The sequence below is a fragment of the Lepus europaeus genome, chromosome 4 (assembly GCF_033115175.1).
Source record: "Lepus europaeus isolate LE1 chromosome 4, mLepTim1.pri, whole genome shotgun sequence".
NCBI lineage: Eukaryota > Metazoa > Chordata > Mammalia > Lagomorpha > Leporidae > Lepus > Lepus europaeus.
Window position 1 is genome coordinate 147,142,624 of NC_084830.1, and position 23,448 is coordinate 147,166,071.

General features: G+C 40.8%; 1 protein-coding gene across 1 annotated transcript in view; it reads left to right on the forward strand.

Annotated features, from left to right (window-relative positions):
* MEIKIN (meiotic kinetochore factor) overlaps nt 1-23,448 on the forward strand; it is a 95,733-nt gene that overhangs the window by 38,682 nt on the left and 33,603 nt on the right. The window contains exons 9-10 of the mRNA XM_062189956.1: nt 3,948-4,018; nt 16,158-16,235. Coding sequence (XP_062045940.1) covers nt 3,948-4,018; nt 16,158-16,235 — 149 coding nt within the window. The remainder of the gene's footprint in view (nt 1-3,947; nt 4,019-16,157; nt 16,236-23,448) is intronic.

Below are 23,448 nucleotides of genomic sequence, written 5' to 3' on the forward strand. Positions count from 1 at the left end.
AAGTTTTGCTTTAGATGTAGAAAATATTATTTATGAAGCATGAGGAAGGGCAGACTAGGGATGCTGAAATCATGTATGTTTTTACATTCTTGTATGCATTGATTAATCATATCTTGCTCTAGAGATATTTTTTGCATATTATTTAATTTAACAATGACAACTGTGTTCCAGTTGTATACCAGGCTATTTACCAAGTGTTAAGAAATAAAAAAATGGTTGTGTTCCTGCCCTCAATGATGTGATAGCTTGTAACAGATAAACATGAAATTATTTCTGAACAACTCCTGCTCTGGCTCCTTTACAATCTTATCTACTGCTACTAGCCAGGGAATGACAGGTGAAAGGAACATATAAAAAGGCCTTGAGATGGAAATCTTCTTGACCTGTTCAAAGAGGAATAAAGAGGTTAGTGTGGCTGCAGCAGATTAAGAAGATGACTGGTTGAAATTATGATCACAGGGCTAGTCAGGTGGTATAATGTAGAATCTTATATGCCATGGCAACAACCAGAGATTTTATTCTAAATGTGATGAGAAATGTTTTAAAGCATCTTAAAGCAGAGAGATGACATGATCAGGTATATGTTTAAAATTTTTTGTATTTTATTTCATTTTAATTATATTTAAGTAGTCTGATGAGGTTGGTGGCTACCATCTTGGATAACACCACTTCAAGGAATTCATGTATGTTGTAGTGAGATGTAAAGTCATATCAATACCTGGGAAACCCCTGTATTTCACCTCTCCTATGTGGTGAAAATATCACTCCAGGGAAGAAAACTACAGACTGGAATAATTCCAGCCTTCCAAAAGATCATGGGTTCTGTGCTTCTATGTCCAGTATCTCTATAGTCTTTTTTTTTTTTTTTTTGACAGGCAGAGTGGACAGTGAGAGAGAGAGACAGAGAGAAAGGTCTTCCTTTTTTGCCGTTGGTTCACCCTCCAATGGCCGCCGCGGCTGGCGTGCTGCGGCGGGCACACTGCGCTGATCCGATGGCAGGAGCCAGGTGCCTATCCTGGTCTCGCATGGGGTGCAGGGCCCAAGGACTTGGGCCATCCTCCACTGCACTCCCTGGCCACAGCAAAGAGCTGGCCTGGAAGAGGGGCAGCCGGGACAGAACTGGCGCCCCGACCGGGACTAGAACCCGGTGTGCCGGCGCCGCAAGGCGGAGCAGTATCTCTATAGTCTTAACATTCTAAGTTGGTATTCTATGTTCTAAAGACTTAGATGTAGTTTAGAATTATTGTTCTGGCTACCATGTGCGAAGAATAGATTAAGAAGATAAGAGTAGAAGCAAGGAGAACTTGTTTAGCTATTGGAGTGGGGTCTTAGACTAACATGGTAACAATGGTCTGTTTTGAGATATATTTTATAAGTATATGTACCAGAATTTTCTGATTAGGTAATAGAGAAATAGAGGTCAAGGGTGAATGTTAAATTTTTGCCTTAAGAAACTAGGTGAATGGTGATTCATTTATTAATATGGGAGCACTGTAGGGCAGAGAAAATTGGGAGAATGATTCAGCGATTTCAGCTCGAACATACTACATTTAATGTACTAGCTCATGTAATGTTACATGAAATAACACAGACACAAACATGTATACACTGTGTAGTTTTAAATATACAAAGTTGAGGTGGTCAAGACTATTCTGGATGATGGAAGTCAGAATAGAGGTAATCTTTGCAAAGGGACTACCAACTGAGCATACATAGGAGACTTCTCGGGTACTGGAAATGTTTTATATCTTGATCTGATTGGTGGTTATATTGATGAATATATATATGTATATATACACATAAGATTTGTGACCACCACTTTATATATGGTATTTTTTAATAAAACATTTGAAAATGGAGGGACTTATTATCTTTCAAGTGGAGATGTTATAAAGGCAGTTTGTGATGCAGGATTTTATAGTTTAGAGGCTTCTGCTGTAGAGATATATCTATGTATATTTGGTGCTAGAACATGGATGTTTTTAAGCCATATGATTACATGAAATCATGCAGGAAATAAATAGAAAAGAGATGTGTAAAAAGAGTATAAATAGGACACACAAACATTTAGAAGTAGGCATGTAGAGATCCAGCAAAGGAAACAGAGATTCAGTGGCTAGTGTAGAAGTAGAAAAAACAAGAAGAGAATGACATCTCAGAGGTCATGAGATGTGAGTGTACTGGGGAGACAGCGATCCCAACTATTGAAAGAGCAAAAGATTAAATGAGATTTGAGGACTGAGAATTACAGTCCCCAAAACCTGACCTGATCCTATTCCAGAGTCTTCCATCTTAGTTAGCAAATGTAGTTGAGCAAACCAGGAAACCGGGGGGTCATCCTCAATAACTCTTTCCTTATTTTTTCTTTTTATTTGAGGCACATGGAAACAGGAAAGATCCCACACTCACCAAATGCCAATAATGGCCAAGGGCAGATGCTGTGAACTGGGAACTCAATCCTGGTCTCTCACTTCTACATGGCAGGGACCCAGATACTTAAGACATCCATCATCATCTATCACTGCCGCTTCCCAGTTTCTGCGTTAGCAGGAAAATGGAGTCAGAAGTTTAACATAAGCACTCTAATGTGGGACATGGGCATCCTAATTAACATCTTAACCAGTAGACCAAAGGTGCACCCTCTTGTTACTCTTCTACTTAATATACTGTCAGATCTTGTTACTAGTTTTATCTCTTACAGTGCTCTCAAACGCACTTACTTCTTTGTACATTAAGAGGTGAAGTAGACAAGGAATAATTAACCTATAGGTTTCCACATTTAGCAAACAAAGTTATAGAATAGCCAGTTAAATTTGGATTTAGATAAATAGCAAATGATTTTTAATGTAGATATGTCTGAAATGTTACACATGGTTATACTATTATAGTGGAAGTACTCATGCTACAAAAACACTTGGTGTTTATTGGAAATTCAAATTTAACTGGTCATCCTGTATATTATTTAGTCAACTCTATTAACTTATGCAGTGAGGGTGAGGAATGAGTAAGCAAATACACAGATCATAAAAAGGACTTTGTATTCCAGATTTTGGAGCTTCATTTTTAATTTGGGGTCAGTGGAATACTTTTAAAGAGTTTTAAACAAATGATAGTAGATTTGCATGTTAAATATACAAGGAAGACAATGAACTGCAGAGGGAGCTGAACTGAAAAGCAATTAAAATAATCTAAAGGAAAACATTTTGGTGCCATAGATCAAGATAGTGATGCTATAAATAAAAAGTTAAATAGGAAATATTAAGTAAATATAATGGGTAAAGTTGACACATAGCAGGCACTATAAATACTATTGCTGTGGTTCAGGTCTGCAAAGTAAGGAAAAGGAAAGACTGAAGACTGAAGAGGAACCATAAAAGGGAGCAGAGAGGAAGGGTGTGCCCTCTGTTGGGTTGAGGCCCAGTGAGAGAAGCAGGAAGGGTTTGCATGATATCAGTGGGAATTAAAGCTGGATTGCTTGGATTTGAAAGTTGGATGAGAGGGAGTAAACGTAGTATTTGTTGACAGCTCTTTGAAGAAACTTGCCTATGGACAACAGGTAGGCTGTAATGGGAGGGGGATATGGGGAATGGGGAAAGTTTTTGGTAAGATGAGCAAGGACTGAGTTTGTTTTCAATACTGATAGAAATGGAAAGCCTAATCATACAGGCTAGTGGAATGGTAGGATAATGAAGAATTTTAATCACATACAATTGAAAGGCAAGTACTTCTGTAAAAACCTGGAGCCCTTGAAGTAAAGATATTTTAAAATATATTTTCTTCTATATAAGGCAAGTCAGATTATTCAGCATGATTTTTTCTTCTTAAACCATTATAAAGATACAGTCATGAAGGTCAGGATTTTGATTTTGGTTTTATTAAATTTGAATGTTATGTCTTCTATATGTATAGTCAATGTTTAGAGTATTAAACTATGCTTTCATTTATAGATAATGCTGCTTGTGAGGTTTTACTTGCTGAGAAAACATGCCCTTCAGCCTCTGAAAAGGCAAAGAAAAAAGCAAGTATTGAAGAAGAATAACTACATGAATCATATATTTTAATAATAAAGAATATACCTTTTTTAAACTTTTATTTAATGAATATAAATTTCCAAAGTATAGCTTATGGATTACAATGGCTTCCCCCCCCCCCTTAACTTCCCTCCCACCCGCAACCCTCCCCTTTCCTGCTCCCTCTCCCCTTCCATTCACATCAAGATTCATTTTCAATTCTCTTTATATACAGAAGATCAGTTCAGTATATATTAAAGATTTCAACAGTTTGCCCCCACATAGCAACACAAAGTGAAAAATACTGTTGGAGTACTAGTTATAGCATTAAATAACAGTGTACAGCACATTAATGACAGAGATCCTACAGGAAGTATCTTTTCAACTATTTAAGTCCATAATTAAAAGCATTTTTGGAGTTTAGAAATTGGATTATTCAATCTTGTAAAAAAGAACCAATACAGCATATACGTCAATATCTACTTGATACACCGTTAATGAAAGAGAATGAAAAATTTACATTTTTCCAACTTCTGTTTGAGTAATTGGATATCTATTAGTCATTAAGTTAAGGTAAAAATAAGAATTACTGTGTAGCCAGAGTAGTGTCTTATGCAGAAGATTATTTGTGTGTGTGTGTGTGTGTTTTGACAGGCAGAGTGGACAGTGAGAGAGAGAGACAGAGAGAAAGGTCTTCCTTTGCCATTGGTTCACCCTCCAATGGCCGCCGTGGCAGGCGCGCTGCTGCCGGCGCTCTGCGCTGATCCGAAGGCAGGAGCCAGGTGCTTCTGCTGGTCTCCCATGGGGTGCAGGGCCCAAGCACTTGGGCCATCCTCCACTGCACTCCTGGGCCACAGCAGAGAGCTGACCTGGAAGAGGGGCAACCGGGACAGAATCCGGAGCCCCAACTGGGACTAGAACCCAGTGTGCTGGCGCCGCAAGGCGGAGGATTAGCCTGTTGAGCCATGGCGCCGGCCACAGAAGATTATTTGTGAATCAATATGTGAGGCTTAAAATCTGCAGAACTTTGGAGAAGAATTTGAACTTTCTTTTGTTTTTAGCAATAGTTGCTTTTGGATGGAATTTTCTTAATTATATCTTTTGCTTATATCATTCTAGCCAACCAAGTAGTTAGTCTTTTGTTATCTATTTTATAGCTGAGAAAATGGAGATTTAGCTTTTTATCAGTATTTTGAGGCACTTGTAGCAGGCCCTTCTGTATCTATAACTTGTATTAATTCTGTTGCAACACCCTGTCAATATTTAGATTGGGGAACAAATTGAAAAAGGACAGAGTGGTAGCCAGGGCAAATCATTAGCAGGAAGTTTCAAAGATTTCTGGTGAGAGATTGTGATGGTTTTGATCAGGGAATTTTGTAGGAGAGATAGAGAGATATGAATGGATTCTAGAAAATTTTGCCTGGAGAGTTGTTGTATTGAATAGAGGAAGGAATAAGAAGTGTTAAGAAAGACTTTGGGGGCAGGTGTTGTGGCGTAGCAGATTAGGCTGCCAATTGGGATGCCTGCATCCCATAGGAGGGTGCCTAGCTACTCTGTTCTGATCCATCTTCCTATTAATATGCCCAGGAGGCAACAGATGATGGCCCAACTACTTAGGTTCCAGCCACAAATGTGGGAGACCTAGATGGAGTTCTGGCTCCTAGTTCATCTTTGACTGTTACAGGCATGTGGGGTGTGAACCACTTGGTGGAAGATCTCTTGCTTTGTTTCACCTTCTCTAACACTCTGCCTTTCAAATAAATCTTTTTGTTTAGAATATTTATGTTATTTATTTGAAAGGCAGAGTCAGAGAGACAGACAGACAGATAGGCACAGAGAGGTTTTTCATCTGCTGGTGCACTCTCCAAATGGCTAAATGGCCAGAACTGGGGCAGGCTGAAGCCAGGAGCCAGGAGCTTTTTCTGGGTCTCCTAAGTGGATGCAGAGGCCCAACCTCTTGGGCCCTCTTCTGTTGCTTTCCCAGCTGCATTATCAGGGAGCTGGATTGGAAATGGAGGAGCTGGGACTTGAACCAGTACCCATATATGATGTCAGCATTGTAGGTGGTAGCTTTACCTGCTATACCACAGTGCCAGCCCCTCAAATCTTTTTTTAAATATTATTTATTTATTTAAAAGGCAGAGTCACAGAGAAGCAGAGGCAGAGACAGAGTGAGAGGGAGATTGGGGTGGGGGGAGTCTTCCATCTGCTGGTTCACTCCCCAAATGGTTGCCACATTTGGAGCTGGGCCAGTCCGAAGCCAGGAGCCAAGAGCTTCTTCTGGGTCTCCCACATGGGCAGAGATGCCAAGGACTTGGGCCATCTTCCCAGGCCAGAGCAGAGCTAGATCGGAAGAGGAGCAGCTGGGTCTTGAACCGGAGCCTATATGGGATGCTGGCACTGCAGGCAGTAGCTTCCCCCACTATGCCACAGCACCAGCCCCATAAATATTTTTTAAATAGACTTCTAAGTTTCTGTTATGGGCATCTTTGGTGGATAAAGATACTGATTAATATGATAGAAGAGGTAAGATCTAAGGATATATGACAGTGAGTCATTGGCTGTAAATATGGAGTCAGTAGAACAAGAGAGGGGTATAAAGCATTATAGAAATTTTTGAAGTCATAGAAATCAATGAAATCACCTGGGAAAGATTATTTATATAGTGATGGAGAGAAAAGGTCCAGGATTAATCCTCGAAAGTCACATTTATGTAGAACAGGAAGAGTGACCAGAGAGAAGGAGGAAGATACGCTGAATATGGTGTCATGGAGACCAAGAGAGGAAAGCGTTTCACCCCAGAAGAAGGGAGAGTGGTCAACAATATTGAATGCTGCTTGAAGGTCTGCTATTATAAGAAATAAAAAAAAAATTGTAGGAGTTCCATTTTCCAGTCCTAAGTTAAGAATCTTAGTCTCCCACTCTGTCCCAACAACAAGTTAAAAATGGAGAAAACTGAAAAATCATCAACTCTTTTTATATCCACTAGAGAAGTGAGGTTTCAGGGCAAACTGCTGTACCATACATTGAAGAAATAGTCAGGAAGACAGAAAGAATCACAACTACTCAGAATAGAACCCTACATAGGAACTTTATCAGGGCATCAAAGCCTAAACTATTTTTATGAATTTCTGAAGACTCAATGTGATTAAGGATCTAAGAGGTAAAAATTCCAGGGAAACCCATTCGTAGGCTCCTCCTCCTCCTTTTGTGAGTTTTGTCTCCAGGAGCCCTATGAGGTCTTCATAGTGAGGGGGAAAGGAATCATTTTGAAATGAGTTAGAGCACTCTTACTAACAATACCTGCCTTCAAGAGAAACTGTTTTCCCAGAATCTAACGTACTGTTATCAGAGCCTAACCTACCTGTGGGATGGGAAATAACAACTTCAGTTCCCTCTACTGTATCTCACCTAAGGAGGGAAAAAAATATCAGAAGCACTGTGAAGATCACATTCCTGGGCTCAGACTCACCAAAAATCCTATGGCTTTATCACAGGGCTATAGAAAATTTCCTGTCTCACATCTTATCACTGTAATAATAAAGACCCATCCACCATAGTTCCTTTTACCCAGTTTATCATGGCCACCTTTCAAAAAAATTATAAGGCATACTAAAAGGAAAAAAAAACACAAAAAAAAACCCACACCAGTTTGAATAAACTATCAGAACTCAGTCAGATGTGGAGGGAATGTTAGAATTGTCAGACCAGCAATTTTTAAAAAATTGACTAACACACTAAAGGCTTTAATGGGAAAAGTAGACAATATACAAGAACAGATGGATAATTGATTGCAGAGAGATGGATATTCTAATAAATGATACAAAAGAAATGCTATTCTTTACAGAATTAGAAAAAAACCCTAAAATTCATATGGAACTATAAAAGACCCAGAATAGCCAAAGTGATACTCAGAAAAAGGAAGGAAATAAGGAAACAAGCAAGCTAGCTGGAGATACCACAATATTGACTTCAAAGGATACTACAAAGTTACAGTAATTAAAACATTGTGGCCGGCGCCACGGCTCACTAGGCTAATCCTCCGCCTTGCGGCGCCGGCACACCAGGTTCTAGTCCCGGTCGGGGCACCGATCCTGTCCCGGTTGCCCTTCTTCCAGGCCAGCTCTCTGCTGTGGCCAGGGAGTGCAGTGGAGGATGGCCCAAGTGCTTGGGCCCTGCACCTGCATGGGAGACCAGGAGAAGCACCTGGCTCCTGCCATCGGATCAGCGCGGTGCGCCGGCCGCAGCGCGCCTACCGCGGTGGCCATTGGAGGGTGAACCAACGGCAAAAGGAAGACCTTTCTCTCTGTCTCTCTCTCTCTCACTGTCCACTCTGCCTGTCAAAAAAAAAAAAAAACACATTGTGACTCTGGCATAAATCAATGGAAAATAATATAAAACTCAGAAATCAGTCCACACGCATACAACCAACTAATCTGTTGATATAAGTGCCAAGAACATACATTAGTGAAATTGCTACCAGAAAACATAGAGAAAATATTTCAAGACATTGGTATAAGCAGTGATTTTTAGATAAGACCCCAAAAGTGCAGACAAGTGGGATTGTACCAAACTCAGAAGCTTCTGCACAGCAAAGGAAACAACAAAGTGATGCGATGTCATATGGAATGGGAGAAAATATTTGCAATCTACTTACCTGAGAAAAGATCAATATCCAGAATATATAAGTAATTCATCAAACTCAACAATACAAAATCAACCAATCCAGTTAAGAAATGGGCAAAGGACATGAATAGACATTTCTCAAAAGAACAAGTGGCTAATAAATATATGAAAAGGTGTTCAATATCACTAGCTATCAGGGAAGTGAAAATCACAGGCACAATAACGTATCACCTCACCCCTGTCAGAATGGCTAATATATCAAAAAGAAAAAGTGACAAATGCTGGCAAGGAGGTGGTGAAAGGAGAACTTTTGATTTAAACAGTTATTATTTATTTGAAAGGTAGAGCAGCAAAGTGGAGAGGAAGAGAGGGAAAGAGAAAGGAGGGGCAGAGAGAGAGAGAGAGAGACTGACTGACTTCCGTTTACTGGTTCATTACCCTAAATGGCCACAACAGCTGCCGCTGGGTCAGGCTGAAGCCAAGAATGCCATCTTGGTTTCCCTCTTGGGTGATGGGGTGCAAGTAGCTGGACCATCATGTCAGGTACATTAAGAAGAAGCTAGACTGGAAGCAAAGTAGTTGAGACTCAAACCAGAACACTGATGTGGGATGCCAGCCTTGCAAGCATTAGCTTAACCTGCTATGCCATAGTGCCCACCCAAAAGGGGGATTCTTAAATGCTGTTAGTGGAAAAGTAAATTAGTACAGCGACTATGGAGATTCCTTAAAAAACTAGGAATAGAACTTCACTGTGATCCTGCAATCCCGCTGCAAATTCCTCCCTCTTGTCCTTTACATCATGACTGTGTTTTGGATGGAACAAAAATGAAAATACAGGGGCGAGCATTTGGCCTAGGAGTAAAGCTGCAAGGGAAGAGGCTCATGTTTCATATCAAAGTGCCTGGGTTTGATGCCCACCTCAGTCAGGTTTCTTCCACCCCCTCTGCTGCTGCAGTTACTTAAGGAGTGCGCCAGTGAATGGGAGCGTGCACTTGCTCCGATTCTCTCTCTGTTTCCCATGTAGGACTTGCTTTCTCTTATATCTATTTCACTATCTCTCAAATGAATAAAATAAGGTGAAAATATAATTATCAAAATTTGTGGGATATGGCAAAAGCAGTGGCATTTAATGAGTTCGTTTGAAAAGTAGAAAGATCTAAAATCAATAAGCATCCATCTTAGGAAACTAGAAAAAGAAGATCAAATTTAATCCAAAGTAAGCAGAAGAAAGGAAGAAACACAGATCCAGCCATTGTAGGCTAAGGTTTATACCCACAGAAATGAAAACATGCATCTTCATAAATGCTTCTACATGATGTTCATAGCAGCATTAATCATCATAGCTAAAAAGTGGAAACAACTCAAATGCCCATCTAATGACTAGAGGATATATAAAATGTGGCATATTCATATAATACGATATCATTTGGCAGTAGAAACATAAGAAGCTTTGATACATGCTACAACGTGGATGAAGTTTTGAAAATATTGTATGACATCAAAGGGCTAAATCACAAAAGAACACATATTGAATGATTTCATTTATATGAAATATCCAGGATGGGCAAATTTATAAAGACAGAAATAGTTCACTGGTTATTTAGGGCTGGTGATAGTGAAAAGGCAGATGATTGCTAATGAATATAAGCCTTATTTTAAGAGACAGACGTTTTGAAAATTAGATTGTGGTGGTCACAATGTTGTGAATATTGTTTAAAAATTGAATTTTATCCTTAAGGTGGGTAAATTTTATGACATCTAAGTTATACCTTAATAAAACTACTACGAAAGTTCCCTAAACTATTATCTGGAAGAGGGAAGTTCCTGAAAAACTGCAGAGGAATGGATGCAACATACAAGTAGAGGAAATGGCTTTTCATTTCCAGTGTGGTAAATTTGTGGATGTAATTGTGGGAGGACTGGCTTTGCATTCAGAAAGATTCCATGTTTGGCTTAATGTTCTGCTTTTGGGTAATGACATTCTTAGTAATTTTTTAACAAGGGCACTCAAGTTTTGCACTGACCCCCCCCCCCCAATAATGTGATTTTTGAGTGTTGGCATCCTGTTTGATGGTTGCTGTTGTAAGGAAGTGTGTGGCAAGACTGTTAGCTGAGAATAGTAGAGGGAAGGAAGTAAGAAGTTTCAGGAAATTTGTATAGGTGTGAAATAGTCCCGAGAAGCTGGTGAAGTGTAGTAGCGTTACTTTATGGCTTTGCCTTTTGAGCTGGTGGTGGTGTTGATATGCCAGGCTATACAATTTTCCTCAGTACACATTTGCTCTGGAGGCATGTAGGCTATAGACGTCAAGGTTTATCTAAGGCTGGAAATTTGTCAGGTATCTGTGATAGAGAATACAGAGTAGACAAGGAAGGAAAAAGAAGAGGGTTAATAGATGAAGATTAAAATTGTAGGATCAGTGAACTAGAGATTTTAATGAATGGAAGAATTTATTTCATGAAGATGTTTCAGCCAGAACTGAAAAGATATAGGAAACTCTTGGAATTGGTGGTTATGTAGTTTCTGTTAAAGGTAAGGGCTGATATTTGATTATGAAGTGACTGAAAAGGCATGAGGGTAAAATATTGTTGGAAATGTAGGAGTAAAGGAACTGAGAGTCCAGTTGATTGAGTAGGTTATCAAAATTGCTGAGAATGATAGCAGGAATGAGAGAGAAAGCTGTTTGAAAGATGTGAAATATTGATGGAAAGAAAAGTCATCAGGGACTGTAAACACCTCACTCTTTGTTCCATGTTTGTTCTCCCATTCCTTATCTTGGAATATACCTTATATCTGTTCTAAGTCCTCTCTCTCTCTCTCTCTCTCTGTCATCCTCTTTATACCCATATCCACAGTTCAACTGCACCTGCCAGTTTATGTTGAATATATTTAAACTTTGGGAAATATGGTAAAGACATCTTCAAAGCATAAGAGGAGTTAAACAACTTAGGACAAGCAATCACTCAATGGTCTCCAATTTTCAATGTAGAGGATGAGTTAGCAAAGTAACACATTGTCTTAACAGTTGCCAGTTTCCAATGTCAAGAGGACAGGCCGGCGCCGTGGCTTAACAGGCTAATCCTCCGCCTTGCAGCGCTGGCACACCGGGTTCTAGTCCCGGTCGGGGTGCTGGATTCTATCCCGGTTGCCCCTCTTCCAGGCCAGCTCTCTACTATGGCCCGGGAAGGCAGTGGAGGATGGTCCAAGTGCTTGGGCCCTGCACCCGCATGGGAGACCAGGAGAAGCACCTGGTTCCTGGCTTCGGATCAGTGAGATGCGCCGGCTGCAGCGGCCATTGGAGGGTGAACCAAAGGCAAAAAGGAAGACCTTTCTCTCTGTCTCTCTCTCTCACTGTCCAGTCTGCCTGTCAAAAAAAAAAAAAGAGGACAATTTCTTACATGCATATTACCGTATAATGAAGACAGTTAAATATATTTAATGTTTGTCCTGAGATTAAATTTTAAATATTGATAAATCTCATCATTTGTTTTCTTTTCACAAGACACTTTTGGGGAGATGTTATTTTAAATTGGTAAGAAATTATTTTTAAAGGTTTATGTATTTGGGCCAGCGCTGCGGCTCACTTGGCTAATTCTCAGCCTGCAGCGCCAGCACTGCGGATTCTAGTCCCAGTTGGGGTGCCGGATTCTGTCCTGGTTGCTCCTCTTCCAGTCCGCTTTCTGCTGTGTCCTGGGAAGGCAGTGGAGGATGGCCCAAGTGCTTGGGCCCTGCACCCACCTGGGAGACCAGGAGGAAGCACCTGGCTCCTGGCTTCAGATAGGTGCAGTGCACTGCTCGTGGTGGCCATTTGGGGGGGTGAACCAATGGAAGGAAGACCTTTCTCTCTGTCTCTCTCTCTCTCTCTCTCTCTCACTGTCTAACTCTGCCTGTCAAAAAAAAAAAAAAAAAAGATTTATGTATTTGAGAGGCACAGTTATAGAAACACAGAAGGAGAGACAGAGAGAAAGGTCTTCCATCTGCTGCTTCACTCCCCAAATGGCTGCAATGGCTGGAGCTAGCCTGGTCTGAAGCCAGCAGCCAGGAGCTTCTTCCGAGTTTCCCACATGGGTGCAGGGGCTCAAGGACTTGAGCTGAATTCCACTGTTTTCCCAGGCCATCAGCAGGGAGCTGGCGCTGCAAGAGGAGATTTAACCTATTAGGCCACAGTGCCAGCACCAGTAGGAAATATTTTTAAGCTGAATATTTCAAACTATTTTGTCTTTCCATAGATACTTTACTTAAATGTGTGGAACTTGTTATTTTTTTCCTGGAAAATCATCCATCTTTAAGTGTCATTTTTTTTTTTCAATTTGAAAGAATATTGGAACATAAGACAAGTAGTAGCAATGTTTTCATAGCAATGTGAAACCTATTTCATGATTATAAATTTTTTTTCACCCTGAAAAGGATTCTGAACAAAGAGATATAAATTTTCAAACAAAATTAAATTATCCTCATGTAGAAATTAAGGACTCATCATCTTGCCCTAGTTCTGCTCTTGAAAGCAATGCAGGTAGATCCCTTTCTAAAGTTCTGCTGCCTCAGCCCCTGGAATCTGCATTGGTAAGCAGTCTTTTATTAACTAATAATTCTTGAAAATACTATAAAAGTGAAATTACTTACTAAGAATATTTAAGAATGCATAATTTCTTTGTGTTTGTGATTTTCTTTATTTAGCAGTGTTTTGAAAGTCCATTCATATTGTATATATCACAACTTCACACATTTCAATTGCCAAATAATATTCTACTGTACAGATACACCACATTTTACTTGTTATTCATCAATCGATGGACATTTGTGCTGCTTCCACTTAAATGCATAATTTCTTAACGTATCTAGGAAAAGATAAAGCTATTTACTTACAGCTACATACAGACTGAGGTCTTTTTTTTTTTTTTTTTTTGACAGAGTTAGTGAGAGAGACAGAGAGAAAGGTCTTCCTTCCGTTGGTTCACTCCCCAAATAGCTGCTACGGCCAGAGCTACGCCGATCCAAAGCCAGGAGCCAGGTGCTTCCTCCTAGTCTCCCATGCAGGTGCAGGGCCCAAGCACTTGGGCCATCCTTCACTGCCTTCCTGGGCCACAGCAGAGAGCTGGACTGGAAGAGGAGCAATGGGGACTAGAACCCGGTGCCCATATGGGATGCCGGCGCCGCAGGTGGAGGATTAACCAAGTGAGCCACGGCGCCAGCTGACAGCTGTGTCATTGGAACCACAAGAAGGTGGATATTGAGGCAGAATTAAAAATTCCAGTGGTTTATTGAAGGGACTAATGAACACCTGAGACAAAGCAGGATCGAAGAAAAGCTGGGGGGATAGCCTCATTCTTCACTGCTGGGCTGACAGACGCTTTCTCAATGAGGTGTCCGGGAGGAAAGATTTCCCGTTAGAAAGTCTGATGGCAGTCTCCCAAGCCCTGACATTGGCTGGCAGCTGCCTGGAAACATGGTGGCTTCTGCTTGAAAGCAGGAGGACATTTGGCGCAAGCTGGAGCTGGGGGTGTTGGCTTAGCCGCACTCCCTGCCTCAGGACAGCGAGACCTGTGTTCAGGGAGGTCTGAGTAGAGCACCCCCAGTGCTGCCACGAGGGTATAGGAATAGCTATCACTGCCTATCTTTTATTCTTCAGGCACCATGCGTCCTGTTTACACATGTTATTTATAGTCCTTTCACAACAGTCCCTAAGCCTAGAGTAACCCACATTGTTCAGAAAAATAAAAGATTATGTAGGTATTGGTTAGAGAAGTGACATAGTATACCAGATGAATGTACCTGTAAAATTATTTTGGAAAAAATGTTTCCCAGAAAACTATTCCACATTATGCTTTGTACCAACAACTAGTTTAAAAGATCCAGAAGGAAAAGAAAGAGTGAAAGAAAAGATAGGAAGGAGCCAGCACTGTGGCGCAGCAGGCTAATGCCCTGGCCTAAAGCACCAGCCTTCCATATGGACGCCAGTTCAATACCCGACTGCTCCACATCTGATCCAGCTCTCTGCTGTGGCCTGGGAAAGCAGTAGAAGATGGCCCAAGTCCTTGGGCCCCTGCACCCATGTGGGAGACCCGGAAGAAGCTCCTGGCTCCTGACTTCGGACTGGCGCAGCTCCAGCTGTTGCGGCCTATTGAGGAGTGAACCATCAGGTGGAAGACCTTTCTCTCTCTCTCTCTCTCTCTCTCTCTCTCTCTCTCTCTCTCTCTCTCTTTTTTTTTTTTTGGTGTTACTGTCTCTGATTTTGTCTCTCTTGTTGCAAGGCTCTATCTCTTTCTTCTCCCAGTTTCTGCCTTTGTCTCTTTTCCTCTCAGTGTTCTCTGTCTCTTCCTGTCATCCTCTGTCCTCTAATTCTCTCAGTGTCTTTTTGTTCCCAGTCTGTGTTGGTGCATGTCTTGTCTGTCTGCTCCTGCCCTCTCTCCTTTACTCAATCTTCCTCTCTTTTTCCTTTCCTCTCAGTCTTTTGTCTCTCCCCACTCCCTCTCCCCCCACCTCTTTCCCCCATCTACCTCTTCCTCCCTCCCTTATCTCTCTCTCTCTCTCTCTCTCTCCCTCTCTCCCTCTCCCCTCTCCCTCCCTCTCTTTTTGTCATTCTGATTAGCTCTTGGACCTTGTCTCTTTCTTTCTTTACTCTGTTTCTTCCTCTTTCTTGCTTTGTTCACCCATCTCTGCCTGAGAAATAGAAAATGAGTCTGCATCCTATTTTATTTCTTTAATGTTCTATTAATGAAAGTATCCACCTATTTTTAGACATATATATTTCAAACTAATTCTCTTTGCTACATATGCATCTTAGCAACTTCATAAATAACTTATAATCCCCTTCCATTAAAAATACAGTAATATACTAGGAATTATACAATGCTGAAAGTAATACACTTTTCTTAGCAGTTAATAAAACAACCAAATAACTATTCCCTAATTCAACATTCTAATTAGCTTTTTTCCTAAATTGATAGTAATTTCCACCAAAGTATTCATTTTTAAAAGATATATTTATTTGAAAGAGTGAAAGGGAGGGAGAGGGAGAAATGGAGAGAGACCGAGAGAGAGAGAATCTTCCTTCTGCTGATTCACTCCCTAAATGGCCACAAAAGCTGGGACTGGGCCAGGCTAAAGCCAGGAGCCTGGAAGCCCCTCCAGGTTTTCCACGTGCATAGCAGAGGCCCAAGTACTTAGGCTACCTTCTGCTGTTTTCCCAGGCATATTAACAGGGAGCTTCATTGGAGCAGCTGGGACTCAAACTGGCACTCTGATATGGAATGCCAGCATCACAAGCTACAGCTAGTCCTGCTATACCACAATGCTGGGCGCCCACAGTTATTATTCCACATAGAGAACTCTTGGGAGTTGTTTGACATAGCTAAGAAAGAAAACCCTTTAGTTTACTATCAAATGATTTAAAATTTAACTAGTAGATAAAAGATTTTACTGATATTACATATTATAATCTAGTCTACTAACTTTAAATTGTGATTTTACTATATTAAAGTAGTATATTCCTGCTATTCTCCTATTTCATAAAATATTTGTAGAAAATAAATTCTACTACTGATAAGAAAAGTACAGACTTGTTAACAAGTACACCATCTTCAGCTACAGCTGTTTTTGTGGTAAGTATTAACATTTATCTATTTTGTGACTCTTCCTCTCCCCAGTCTTCTATTTTTGTTATACTAAGGAATATTGCCTATAGAGAATGATATCTGTATTTTTTTGTTGCATAAGCATACTTTCATTGCAGGTATTGTATATATTGCTATGCATGTAAGGGGGAAAGAAAATCAGAATTTTGTAGTATTAACCAGGGTTCTTCTCTTTTTTGGTTTTCTTAATTATTGTATATTGTATATACATTGTATATAAATATACATAAATATATATTTTATATACATAAAATATACATTTTTATATACATAAAAATTGAAATTTAGAACTTTTGCATCCATTTTGTTGCAAAAGGCAGGATTTTATTCTTTTTATGGCTGAGTAGTATTCCATACATACACCATAATTTCTTAATCCAGTCATCAGTTGATAGACATCTGGGTTGATTCCATATCTTAGCAATTGTGACTTGAACTGCAATAAACATGGGGATACAGATAACTCTTTCATATGCTGATTTCATTTCATTTGGGTAAATTCCCAGGACTGGGATTATTGGGTCATATGGTATATATATTTTCTGATTTCTGAGGTGTCTCCATACTGTCTTCCACAATGGCTTTACTTGTATTTTTTTTCTGGTTTCAGAATTAAGGTGATGCTGACCTCATAGAAGGAGTTTGAGAGGGTTCCCTCCCTTTCAATTGTTTTGAATAGATTGAGAAGATTGGAATTAGTTCTTTAAAAGTCTGGTAGAATCCAGCAGTAAGGCCATCCAGTCCTGGGCTTTTCTTTGTGGAGAGGATGCTTATTACTGATTCAATCTCTGTCTTGGTCATTGGTCTGTTTAGGTTTTCCATGTCTTCATGACTCAATTTTGGTATACTGTATTTGTCCAGAGTCTACCTATTTCTTTTAGGTTTCCCAATTTGTTGCTATACAGCCTTTGTAGTAATTCCTGATTATTCTTTTTATTTCTTTGATATCTATTATTACATTTCCTTTTTCATTTCTGAATTTGTTGATTTGGGTTTTCTCCCTCTTTTTTAGTTAGTTGGACCAATGATGTATCAATTTTCTTTATTTTTTCAAAAACCCAGTTCTTCATTTCACTGATCTTTCGTATTTTTAAAAAAGATTTATTTATTTATTTGAGAGGTTGCGTTAAAGACAGAGAAAAAAGAGAGAGGTAGAAAGAAAGATCTTCCATCTGTTGGCTCACTCCCCAAATGGTCTCAACAGCCAGAGGTGGGCCCATCTGAAGTTAGGAACAATAACTTCTTTCAGGTCTCCCATGTGGGCATAGGGGCCCAAGGAATTGGGCCTTCCTCTGCTTCTTTCCCAGACCATAGAAGAGAGTTGGATCAGAAGAGGAGCAGCCAGCACTCAAACTGGTGCCAATATGTGGTGCCAGAGCCACAGGTGGAGTCTTAACCCACTAGATCACAGCACTGGCCCCTCTTTTATATTTTTTGTTTCAGCTCTGCTTATTTCTTCTCTAATTTTATTATTTCTTTTCTCCTACTAATTTTGGGCTTGGTTTCTTATTTTTCTAGGTGCTTGAGATGCATTGGTAGCTCATTTATTTGGTGCCTTTCCAATTTCTTGATGAAGGCACCAATTGCTATAAATTTTCCTCTTAACCCTGCATTTGTTGTATCCCATAAATTTTGATATCTTGTATCATCATCTTCATTCATTTCCAGAAATTGTTTAATTCCCCTTTGATTTCTTCTAAGTCCTACTGTTTATTCAGGAGTGTGTTGTTCAGCCTTTATGTGTTTGCATATTTTTAAGAGATTCTTGAGTTGTTAATTTCCAGCTTCATTCTATTCTGGTCAGAAAAGATACATGGTATGATTTCAATTTTTTTTTAATTTGGTGGGACTTGCTTTGTGGCTGACCATATGATCTATTCTAGAGAAGGTTCCATGCACTAATGAAAAGAATGTGTATTCTGCAACTGTGGAATGAAAGATTCTTTAGATACCAGTTAGGTCCTTTTGGTCTATAGTATAGATTAGCTCTGTTGCTTCTTTGTTAATTTTTGTCTGTTTGATCTGTCCATTGATGAAAATGGGGTGTTGAAGTCTACCATTACTCTTGTATTAGAGTCTATGTCTCCCTTTAGATCCATAAACATTTGTTTTAAATAGCCAGTTGCCCTGGCATTGAGTACATTTACATTTATTATAGTCACATATTCCTGTTGAATTGATCACTTAATCATTACATAATGCCTTTTTTTCTTTTTTAGCAGTTTTTGTGTTAAAGTCTGTTCTGTCTGATATTAAGATGGTTACACCTGCCTTTTTTTTTTTTTTTTGCATTCTCTTAGTGTGGAGTATCTTTTTCTGTTTTTGCACCTTCAGAGTGCATGTATCCTTGTTGGTGAGGTGCTTTTCTTGTAGGCAGAAAACATATGGATCTTGTTTTTTAATCCATTCAGCCAGTCTGTCTTTTAATTGGAAAATTTAGAGCATTTACATCCAAGGTTACTATTGATAAGTAACCACTTGGCCCTGCCATTTTTCCATAAATATTCATTTTGTTTGCATTGCATTTCCTTTGTACTTCTATTAGGAAATTTTATGCCTTCACATTCTTTCATAATGATGACCATCTTTGTATGTTTCTGTGTGTAGCACATCCCTTTTATTTATTTTTTATTAGATTTTTATTTATTTATTTGAGAGGTAGAGTTACAGACAGTGAGAGGGAAAGACAGAGAGAAAGGTCTTCCTTTTGACGGTTCACTCCCCAAATGGCCGCAACGGCCAGAGCTGCACTGACCCGAAGCCAGGAGCCAGGTGTTTCCCGGTCTCCCATGCAGGTGCAGGAGCCCAAGGGCCTAGGTCATCTTCTACTGTCTTCCCAGGCCACAGCAGAGAGCCGGATTGGAAAATGAGCAGCTGGGACTAGAACTGGCGCCCATATAGGAGCTGGCGCCGCAGGCAGATCAACCTACTGTGCCATGGCGCCAGCCCCATAGCGCATCCTTAAACATAATTTGTAAGGCTGGATAAGTGGTGACAAATTCTTTCAATTTATGTTTGTTATGGGAGGGCTTTATTTCGCCTTTATTCACAAATGAGAGCCTTGCAGGGTACAGTCATCTGGGTTGACAATTTTTTTCTCTTAAGACTTGGACTATGTCTCTTTATTCTCTGCTAGCCTACAGAGTTTCTGATGAGAAATCAGCTGCGAGTCTAATTAAAAATCCTCTGAAAGTAATCTGCCATTTTTCTCATGCACATTTTAGAAGCTTTCCTTATTTTTTGTGTTGTGAAAGTTTGACTACTATGTGTCATGGTAAAGATCTTTTTTGGTCATCTCTATTAAGAGTGCTGTGTGCCTTGTGTACTTTGACATCCTTTTGTTTCTTCAGATTAGAGAAGTTTTCTGTAATGATTTCACTGAATAGGCCTTCTAATCCATTATCTTTTTCCATACCTTCAGGAACTCCTAAGCCCTATATGTTGGGTCATTTGATAGTAGTCCATAAATCTTGAACATTGATTTTTAATTTTTCTAATTTCTTCTTTTTTTATTTTGGTCTGAGATACTTCCAAAGATTTGCCTTCTAGCTTGAGTAATCCTTCCTCTGCCTCACCGACTCTGTTGTTAAGGCTTTCCACTGTGTTTTATTTAACAAATTGAATTCTTCATTCTAATATTTCAGTTTGATTTCTGTTCAAAATCTCAATCTTATGGGCAAATTTTTCCTCCATGTCATATATGAATTTCTTTAACTTGTGGATTTGCTTCTCCTTGCTTCTGATTAATTCTATGATCAATATTTAGAACTTTTTTTTTTTTTGACAGGCAGAGTGGACAGTGAGAGAGAGAGAGACAGAGAGAAAGGTCTTCCTTTGCCGTTGGTTCACCCTCCAATGGCTGCCGCGGCTGGCGCGCTGTGGCCGGCGCACCGCGTTGATCCGAAGCCAGGAGCCAGGTGCCTATCCTGGTCTCCCATGGGGTGCAGGGCCCAAGCACTTGGGCCATCCTCCACTGCACTCCCTGGCCAGAGCAGAGAGCTGGCCTGGAAGAGGGGCAATCGGGATAGAATCCGGCACCCCAACCGGGACTAGAACCCGGTGTGCCGGCGCCGCAAGGCGGAGGATTAGCCTGTTAAGCCATGGTGCCGGCCAATATTTAGAACATTTTTAGGCATTTCATCAATCTATTCATCTTCACTTTCTCGTATTTAGTGTTGTGTTCCTTTCTGGGAGTCATGTTTTCTTGTTTCTTGAATTTCTGCATTTATTTTAGATGTTTGTTAGAAATACTTGTTAGGTTTTTTTTCCCTCTGATGGCGTTTATCTTTGAACTAAGCCTCTGTGGCATAGTGGAGTGTCTGCTCTCTCCATGAATACCCAGAGGTGTGTGCAGGGCGCAGCCAGGGAGCTCTGGTCAGTGTTGCAGGATGGGGCAAGTATCCAGGGTGACACTCAAGTTGAACATGGTTGGTCTCTTTATTATTGGCAGGAGGAGGATATGATCACCTCATTTGGTGTAATCACTCCCTCACCTCCTCTCTTCCAAGGTCATTACTGCCTGGGTTTAGTCCACAGTGGGTACAGTACTCATCCATGTTGCCACATGAGCAGCACATAGAGTGTGTGCAGTCCTCAGTGTGAGTACTGATCTCTATGCAGTGACCCACTCAAGACAGACAGAGAGCTCTGAGCCTCTGGTGTCAGATACAGCGATTCAAAATCCCTGTCATGAAGTCACAGAGCTCACACAGACTTAGCACACAAAGCTCCCACAGTTACAGGCTACAGAGGATCTATTCCACCCCGCTAGACTGTCCCCTCCACAGAGAGAGCAGAGAGCTTTCCAGAGCCAGCTTCCTGTGAGTGCTTCACCTTGCGGTTTGAGCCTCAGAGCCTGAGATGTTGAGAGGCTGGGGGCACCTTACAGTCCTGTGTGGATGCCCAGTCCCCATCAACCCTCCCAGCCAGACTCAAAATCAGTGGGGAATGCAATTTTTCCCTCTGGTAAAATCTCCCAATCATATGCAGAAGAACCGCACCACTGTTGTCAAAATGGCACTTTCTACCCACCAGTTGCTGATGCCATTGTTGGGGGGTGGGGAGAAAGAAACGTGCTTTTTGTTCTCTGGGTTAGGCAGATACACTGCCCCTCTTAGGTCTCCAGGCTGATCTCAAAGACAGTGTGGTCTGCAAGGCTCTCCCTCCCACAATATCACCAGTGGCATAAGCTGCTGCAGTGTGCTCTCACCTCGCTTTCCAAAGCTGGCGTATCCACCAGTTCTGGAGTGTGGTGTCCATGCTCTTTGCTGCATGACTGCACCTTCCAGTCAGATCCATGGCCCCCTCTTCATTCTGTAGTTTTCACCGCAACCCTAACTTGCTCTCTCCAACTGTCTACCGGGAATGCACTTTCTCCACTTTTTTTCTGTTTGTTCCCCCCCCCCCCATCTAAAGCAATATATCTTTCCCCTGTTCATCCACCTTGGATACAACTCTCCCTGTCTCTCTCTCTCTCTCTCTCTTTTTCTTTCTTTCGATTCATTTATTTACTTGAAAGACAGATTTACGCAGAGAGAGAGAGAGAGAGAGAGGGAAATACAAAGGGAGATCTTCCCATCCATTGGTTCACTCTCCAGGGTGGGGCTGGGCCAAAGCCTTGGACCCAGGAGCCTCTTCCAGGTCTCCAACCTGTATGCAAGGGCCCAAGCAATTGGGCCATCCTATGCTGTTTTCCCAGGCTCAACAGCAGGGAGCTGGATTGGAAGTACAGCATCCGGGACACCAGCCAGCAGTCATATGAGATGCTACATGGCAGGTGGCAGTTTTACCCGCTACACCACAATGTCAGCCATGAACATATGTTTTCATTAGTCTTAGCTACATACCCAGAGTAGAATTTCCTGGGTTATATGGTTACTTATTTGAGGAAATGTGAGACTATTTTCCAATGTGCCTGAATAAGCTCACATTCCCAACACTGTATGAATATTCTGATTTCTCTATATTTTTACCAACACTTGTCACCATCCATCTTTTGGGGATGAACTGGTATCTCTTTGTGATTTTACATTTGGTCTTACTTGCTATTTGTATTCCTTCTTTGGAGAAATGCCTATTCAAAGATACTGTGCCCATTTTATAATGAAGTTACTTATCTTTTAATGATTGAGTTATAAGGGATCTTTTTTCTGGATACTAGACCCTTATCAGATAGATCATTTGCAAATATTTTCCCATTTAGTGGATAAATACCAGCATCTTCTAAAAATAATTTTGAGATTACTTAATGGATTGATATTTTAAAGTTCAAATTTTGTTAATGAATTAGTTTGGAACAAATTGCTTTTTGGTTCATTCCACAACTTGCTGCCACTAGAGGAGGCCTGTGGATTCCCTTCGATTCTAAGCTTTCACATCTTCGGTGACTATCCTAAAGAAGGCCAATTGATCAGAGACTTCTGGGAGATTTTCATTTGCCAGTATCTTGTTTTAATGTGACCTTTCTAAGATTATTCTAAGATACAAATACATAGACATGAAGTTGTTCTGTGCTGCCAGGAGGAAGAGGACCTCACCAGGGGAAGAACATGCACCCTACTCCACACACACACACACACACACACAGAGAGAGAGAGAGAGAGAGAGAGAGAGGGAGGGAGTGGCAGAGAGAAAGAGAGAGAGAGAGAGAGAGAGAGAAAGCTCCCATCTAGTGCATCTGAATCCATTTTAGGTATCCATATATTTGGGCTAGCCTAAGTGCAAGTCAAATTACCCTAGTCAGATATAGCTGGTCAGTATTAGATATTTTCAGTTTGAAACAGAAATATGTGATGATTTCAGTAACCTAATAGAGGTATGGATGTGGTGCTCAGAAGAGAGTTGTATTTTAGAGGTAGAGATTTTAAAATCTGATGTTTGATTGTTGCACAAAAAGAAGATAAGCACAGAACACTGGGAAAAGTTTTCATTACAAAAAAAATCAAAGAAGGGGCTGGCACTGTGGCGCAGTGGGTTAATGCCCTGTCCTGAAGTGGCGGCATCCCTTCCGGGTGCCTGTTCAAGTCCTGGCTGCTCCACTTCGTATCCAGCTCTCTGCTGTAGCCTGGGAAAGCAGTAGAAGATGGCCCAAGTCCCTGGGCCCCTGCACCCACGTGGGAGACCAGGATGAAGCTCCTGGCTCCTGGCTTCAGATTGGGGAGTGAACCATCGGATGGAAGAC